Genomic DNA, 8,004 nt, shown 5'->3' with positions numbered 1-8,004 from the left:
GCATGTCATTAATAAAAAAACTCATTTTAATCACTCGAAAAATACAAAATGTTTTTTTACGGAAAGAAAATGCCACCCCAAATCAACATTGTTGGTCATCCCTAGATACACACATGTGCAAAACATTGGTTCAGTTCAACAACTATAAGAGGTTAAATGTTACCCTGAATAAGAGGGTGAAAACTATAAAATAAAAACAAAAAACAAAATTTTACTAGATGAACTCTGATTGGTGATATCAGTTGTGACATGGATCAATGACATGGCAAGCATCCGTCCGTCCGTTCATCCATATATCCGTCCCTCCCTCAATCCTAGCCCTCTCTCTCTCTCTCTCTCGCAGAAAACACCTCCCTCTCTCTCACGTTCAAACCCTAGCCTTGCAGCCGCGTCACACCACCGCCCCCCGATCCAGATCCGACACCCACCTCCCTCTGCAAACTCCCACAACCGCTCCCCGATCCAGATCCACCACACACACATCCCTCCGCTTGCCGCGGCACCCGGAACCCGCGACCGAGATCGGGGCGGTAATGGCGGTGGAGGAGCTGGTCGAGAGCTGCGGCAGCCACGCGGCGGCAGCGGCCGGGGCGGCGGAGGCGGGGCGGGGTCCTCGTCGCCGCCGGGCACCGCAGGGTCGGGGTCGGTGGCGGGGGCACAGTAGAGGAAGCAGCACCACCACCACCACCACAAGCTGGAGGTCTACACCGAGGTGCTGGCGTGCCTCCACGCCGTCGAGGAGCGCGCCCCCGGCTTCGACGACGAGCTCTGGAGCCACTTCAACCGTCTCCCTGCACGGTAACGCTCCTCCTCCCAGCGACGTACGCGAGCCGGTAGTTCGACCCATGCGTGCAGCGCGGCTGTACTGACGTTTCTCGATCTTGCCGTTTCGGGTTTTGCGCTGCAGCAACGCCATGGACGTGAACGTGGAGAGGGCGGATCGAGAAGATGGTCTGGACGCTAGCCGGATACGGGGAGCGGCTCGGGGAGGTCGGCGGGTTCGTCTTCCACCGGTTCCCCACCGTCGAGCGGCTCGCGCAGGTGTCCGAGCAGGAGCTTCGGGAGGCTGGGTTTGGGTACAGGTCCGTCAGTTACTGCCTCGGGTGTATCTATCTTCTTCGTTATATTCAATTTGTGCTACGCTCTAAGAATTGGCAGTCCTTTGCATTGAAATCAGCACGGCTAGTCTGGTTTTGTTGTAGCCTCGTTTTCTTGAGACGAACAAAATTGCTAGTCCAGCTTGTGTTCTGGGGCGCATGGTTCCATTACTTGCTGTTAATTCAGTTATAGGTAGTCCTTTATATTACTTCGTTTAGCATTGAGATAGGTTTGCCTGTCGTGTTTGATGGTAAATGGAAAAAAATGTCAAAGATGCCCATACCAGCAGGCTGATAATTCAGTAATTAGAGCAATGCACATGTCTATTCTTGTTTATTGATGATGGTGGTGATGGTATTGATATCCTACTTCCCAGTGTTTTACATGGATGAACACTCACTCTCTCACACACACACAACCACACAGAGAGAGAGAGAGAGAGGGAGAGGGCAGTGAAAAGAACAATCAACGGGAAGGGGATGCAGGGCATGACCATTTAAGGAAGCCTCCTTGACCTAGCCTGCCTGCTTGCTTGCCCGCTGGGTAGAGCATGCAGCAGTATGATTGAGCTCTCTCCTCTCCTCTCTCTTGTGGTTGTGGTGCAGTGCAGTCCGGGCAGCAGAGCGGGATGGGGAAAACAAGTGTACTGCTACTAGGATGTGGATTGTTTTCTCGAGAGGAGAAGAAAAGCACTATTGTGATTTGAGGTTTCATGTTGTTTTGCAGCGCCTAGCTTTTTTTACCTTTTACCCTGGCAAAAGAACTACTCATTGCAATCCTCCCTTTATTCAGGTTTCACCGGGCCAACATGCATGCAATGCACGGCCAACAGTTTTTTGGTTTCGGAAAGCTGCTTTCCTTCTTTCTTTCTCTTCATTGTTTTTCGTTTTAAATTACTAGTAGATCCTTCAACAGAGCATATATTTGCAGTGTTGCTGAGATCCACAAGTAGTGTGGTCCTTCTGTATTCAATAAAACTATCATTGTATTTACCGTTGGTGATTGGACGCTGTTCATGAGACTTGGTTTTGTCTCGATGCAGTGAAATTGGGCGTATCCTTTTAGATTCATATACGTCTAGTGTTTTTCTTTTGATGATTTTGATGATACTTTGGTTTACTGGGCTGCCACTGATTCTGAAGTCGTGTTCGAATCACATGTGTGTAGAAATATATTTGCAATTGTGCGAGTGCGCTGCAATGTCCATGGTTTTATGAATTACAAAATGGGCATCACTTTATTTTGGATCCCTCATGCTCGTCTCGGTTGATGGGCTTGTAAGAGCATCGGAGGGAATTCTCATATTTTAACTGATTGCAGTTTGTTTTTTATTCAACATGTAAAACTATGACAGTTGTAGGAGACACTGAACCAGCTATAATAAAGTACTTTGACTGCACACGGACATCAATTCACTCAGCATTTGATGATGATGTCGTCTATCAGTTCGAGTACATGGAATATGTTTGTCACTCCTACGAAATTATATTCCTGTTTTTTGATTTGTCAGCGAGACCAGCAGATAGTTTATTATGCGGTTTTAGGCTTCAAATGGATAAGCTGGGCAGTCAATGTGGCCTGTCATCCTTTCTCCAGAGTACACTTTTAATTTTGCATTGTTTAGGAATCTGCAACTCTTAGGTCTTTACTATATGTTTGATACCGATCATATAGGAAAGAGTTCATACGAGTGTTGAAATATCAGAAAGATGCATATTCAGTGTTTAAGTAAAAAATTGATGTGTGCCACTTGTGATTTTGAGTTGATAAAGAACTTCAAAATGTACTTCTGTAACTGCACTTATTCCTTTTAAGTCACTTTACTTATTTGAATGTGCTTGATAACTCACTGTACTTATTTAACCTTTTGTATCTGGTATTATCTGAATGTTGCAGATTCTCGATTATGCTTTTAACTGATTAGGTACTTGTGATTTACGTGCGTTAACATATGATTCTTAAATAATTTCCGTCAGTCTTATTTTCTTTTCTTTCTTGGTTTGGTGGTTTGTCTTTTACTTTGCACCTGATAAATAATTAACTTTTACATAGTTAGTCCTGTTGAATAAGAAAAGGAGGAACCAGGGGTTGGTTATGCATGTCAATTTACAATTCTATTTACCAATGTAGTATGTGTAGTGGGGACTAGGGACTAGGAAACATTTTTCTTGGATCTGTAAAGTGAAAATCCAACACATCAGTTTATTTAGTCTCATAGTTCTAAATCTCATAGTTATTGACTATTATATTATGCACTCACAATTCTTAATGTTTTGCTCCTCGTGGGATTGTAACGAATTGATCATGTTTACTCCTATTGTATTTTACTGCTATTTTTAGTTAACTGCTTATTTTCAGAAAACTTCCTAAGAGTGTGCTTCTGAATTTTATTTGTAGGAGAAGGGCCATGCCTAGACAAGCACAAATATGCGACTGCCTCCGGCTGGGGCTGGTGCACCTTGGGCTGGGGCTAGTGTTGTGCTGGATCAGCACCATCAGGGTTGGCTGGGTTGGATCAGCTCCGCCTGGGAGTAGTTGCAGCGGTGCCTGAGCGACAAGGAGAAGGCCTGGGTGCTAATGTGTCATTGTATTGTGTAGATGTGCCATTGTTTTATTGTACAATTCTGTCAGTTCTTGCTATATTCATGTGTAAGGAAATGTATTCATGAGATCGAGTTATTGTATTTTGTGATATTATATGATGGATGATTTTAATTCAACTTGAAGTTTTCTTGATTTGAATATGAAATAGTGTTGGATTTAATATTGGACAAATAATTGGGTTGAAAAGGCCCAACAAATAGAAATAAAACCAAGTTGTGGAACAAAAGGTTGCTGAATTCAAATATGAAAAAAGGCCAAAACTGAAAATGGATCAAATGTATTTGGGCATGAAAAGGCCAAGGCCCAAAAGAAGCCCAAATTAGAATGATAAAAAAAATCGAAAAAGAAAACTAAAGTGGCTGAAAATAGGCCAAGGCCCAAAAGAAGCCCAATAAGAAAACCCCAAAAAAAAAATGAGCCCATGTGATCAATTGAAATGGGTTGGGCTGATTTCAGCCATGACGTTTTGATTTCGTCGTAATTTTTCCACGTAGGACGGGGTTTGATTGTCAGCGATGATTTAGGATTGTCGTAAAGGTTACGACAATCTAGGAATCGTCGTAAAGTTACGACGATTTTGACCAAAACGTCGTTGGTGTTCATTTCTGACGCTCCGTTTTCGATGCTTGCTTTTTCGTCGTGCGATCGTCATAAATGAAAAACCGTGACGATGTAGCGACGAAAAAATAGCGTCGTGTACTAGCATATTCCTTGTAGTCTATATGCCACGAAACACGCCCGAAACGACAAAAACATCGAGTTTTTTGAACGTCTCGATAGCCGTGCACATGGTCCATGGTGCATAAAAAATCGAACCGGGACACCAAAACAGTGTGCTATAGACCAAAAAAATCAGCCGCAACGACAAAAACAACTAGTTTTTGCGATTTCTCGATAGCCGTACACAGGTTTCATGGAGCATCAATAATCGACCCGGGCCCCCAATGCAGTGCGCTATAGCCCATGAAACTGGCCCGAAACGACAAAAACAACGAGCTTTTTCGATGTCTCGATAGTCGTGCACACGATCCATGGAGCATCAGAAATTGACCGCGCCCCGAAAACAGTGCGCTCTAGCCCATGAAAGTGGCCCGAAACGACAAAACCAACGACTTTTTGCGACGTCTCGATACTAGTGCACACAGTTCATGGAGCATCAAAAATCGACCCGAGACCCCAAAACAGTGCGTTATAGCCCACGAAACATGCCAGAAACGACAAAAACAACGAGTTTTTGCAACGTCTCGATAGCCGTGCACATGGTTCATGGTGCATAAAAAATCGACACTGAGCCCCAAAACAGTATGCTATAGATCACCAAACACGGCCAAAACGGCAAAAACAACGAGTTTTTGCGACGACTCGATAGCCGTGCACAAGGTTCATGGTGCATCAAAAATCGACCCGGGACCCCAAAACAGTGTGCTATAGACCACGGAACTCGGCCAAAACGACAAAAACAATGAGTTTTTGCGACGTCTCGATAGCCGTACACAGGGTTCATGGAGCATCAAAAATCGACCTGGGACCCCAATGCAGTGCGCTATAGCCCATGAAACTGACCCGAAACGACAAAAACAACAAGCTTTTTCGATGTGTCGATAGCCGTGCACACAGTTCATGGAGCATCAAAAATTGACCCGGGACCACAAAACACTGCGTTATAGCCCACGAACCACGCCCGAAACGACAAAAACATCGAGTTTTTTGAACGTCTCGATAGGCGTGCACATGGTTCATGGTCGATAACAAATCGACCCGGAACACCAAAACAGTGTGCTATAGACCACGAAACTCGGCCAAAACGACAAAAACAACGAGTTTTTGGGACGTCTCGATAGTCGTACACACGGTTCATGGAGCATCAAAAATCGACCCGGGACCCCAATGCAGTGCCCTCTAGCCCACGAAACAGATCCGAAACGACAAAAACAATGAGTTTTTGCAACGTCTCGATAGCAGTGCACGTGGTTCATGGAGCATCAAAAATCGACACGGCACCCCAAAACAACGAGTTTTTGCGACGTATCAATAGGGGTGAATAGGGTTCATGGAGCATAAAAAATCGAGCCGGGATCCTAATACACTGCGCTAGAGCACATGAAACTAGCCCGAAACGACAAAAACAACAAGTTTTTGCGACATCTCGATGGTCGTGCACAGGGTTCATGGTGCATCAAATATCGACCCGAGACCCCAAAACAGTGCGCTATAGACCACGAAACTCGGCCAAAACGACAAAAACAACGAGTTTTGACGAAGTCTCGATAGCCGTACACAGGGTTCATGGAGCATCACAAATCGACTCGGGACCCCAATGAAGTGCGCTATAGCCCACGAATTTGGCCCGAAACATCAAAAATAACGAGCTTTTGATGTCTCGATAGTCGCGACATCCTTTACCTCCTTGAGAACCAGGTGCCTTTCATTCTTCTAGAGGGCATCAACGGTCTCGCCAAAAGCAGTGGTCTACTCCCGTACATGGCAAGATATATCCAGAGTCTGCTGCATGCTCAGCTGTAGATCAGCCGAGAGAAGCCGAGGCTGCCGGAGCACCCATCCCACCTGCTACACCTAGTGCACACATACTTCCATCCAACTCCAACCAATGGCAATGGCAATGGCAATGGTGAAATTGCAGATCCTCCAAAGCGCCGATGCCAGCTGTTGCACCGAGTCCGCACATACTTCAGCCCACCACCATCTGCTGACCCGCAGCATGACATGGGCAGAACACATCCGTACACGGGTCGGTGGCGTCGGGCAACGGAGTACTGCATGCACGCCAACGTGCAGTTCAGGTGCCGGGACTTCGCGGATAATGTGACTTGCATCCTCGACGTGCGCCTTCAAGGAGGCACGCTGGACATCCCCTGCCTGCATGTCGGCAGCGGGACGTGGACGCTCCTTCGTAACCTGATGGCTCTGGAGGAGCAGATGCCCAAGAGGCCCGTCACAGCCTACTGCATCTTCATGTCGCAGGTGGCGTGTACGGTGGAGGACGTCCGGCTGCTGGTCGAGGCAAAGATCATCCAACACTGGCAGGGCAGCGACAAGATTGCCGCCCAAGGCTTTGCCAACCTCTGCAACGGGGTGGCCATGGACGTCCATGACAAAAACAAGAACTACCTCAAGCCCATCTGGCACAACCTGGAAAAATTATGCGACAGCAAGGCGCGCAACTTCAAGGGATCGTTCCGCCAAAAGTACTGCAGCACTACATTGCAACAAGTCGTATTCGGTGTTACAGCCTTCCTCGCCTTGTGTCAGTTGCTGCAATCCATCTATGCACCCATCGCCTATCATTTTCCCAAACACTAGCTACCTGTTGACGTACTGTACTACTTTCATCTCTTTTTTCTATCATATCAGCTGACTTGATGATCTTAAGCACGTGACAGTGTCGCGCCGTGCGATTTGTTAGTTATGACAATATCCGATGATGTTTTCTTATCATTGTTTCTCTTAGATATCATGATTGTGAATCTTTTCAATATCCGATGATGTTTTCTTATACACTACCACTCGGATTTTTGAACAATAAGAAATTCAGCTAGCATCCCAAGGTACACGGGCATCATTATCAGTTTGCCATGTCTTTTTCCTTTTGAAAATCAAGAGCAATAAAATTATATTCCGAGAGCATCATACACATACATGACGCAAGCGGAACTCCTTCAGAGTAGCAATACTACTGTCGCCCACATTTTCTCTGAAAACGAGCTAAGAAGCATCTGCAGCCAGTCCCGGAAAACGTTTCTGAAACAAGATTCAGGTGGAAATTCACATTGCTTCCTCATTGCATCTCTTAGGATCCTACTTTTAGCGCATCCATTACTTCATGGAATTCATCTTCCTCCGTACATCCACAAATATTGCATGTAGAGTCCAATTTGATTGTTCTTTTTTTGTTACTGTGTTTGCCGCCACTGTCCATCAGAAACTCTCACTTTAGGTGGAACACATTATCGTCAGTATTAGTTGTTTATCATACTATAATTACCGTTTTGCTTGATGTAATATAATCCCTGGCAAGTTTGTGGTACTTTTTTTCCGAAAGATGTAACGTATAGGCAATTGATTGAGTCTATTTGAGTCGAAAAATCAGAGATATTCTAATTTTCAAAACCCAATGGTAGTAAGGAGACATAACTGATTTTTGAGCCGGCACAATGCTAGAGCAAGCGTGTGTGTGAATATAAGACTACTAAAAAAATAAGGAAAAAGCAGAATTTAAAACTAGCCCCCTAAGAATTGCCTAATCATAGAAGAAATCATAAAAGGGTACTTTTTGATCGATAA

The 8,004-nt window shown here is 45.2% G+C and overlaps 1 protein-coding gene across 1 annotated transcript; it reads left to right on the top strand.

Moving 5' to 3' along the window:
• Positions 1–6,096: 6,096 nt before the first annotated feature.
• LOC123403458 lies at positions 6,097–7,167 on the top strand. Its single transcript, XM_045097400.1, has one exon. The coding sequence runs from the start codon at positions 6,427–6,429 to the stop codon at positions 7,021–7,023; it is 597 nt and encodes a 198-aa protein (XP_044953335.1). The 5' UTR covers positions 6,097–6,426; the 3' UTR covers positions 7,024–7,167.
• Positions 7,168–8,004: the final 837 nt, after the last annotated feature.

Source organism: Hordeum vulgare, chromosome 1H (assembly GCF_904849725.1).
Source record: "Hordeum vulgare subsp. vulgare chromosome 1H, MorexV3_pseudomolecules_assembly, whole genome shotgun sequence".
Taxonomy (NCBI): Eukaryota; Viridiplantae; Streptophyta; class Magnoliopsida; order Poales; family Poaceae; genus Hordeum; species Hordeum vulgare.
The sequence above is the reverse complement of the archived record's forward strand: the minus strand, read 5'-3'. Positions and strand labels throughout refer to the sequence as shown.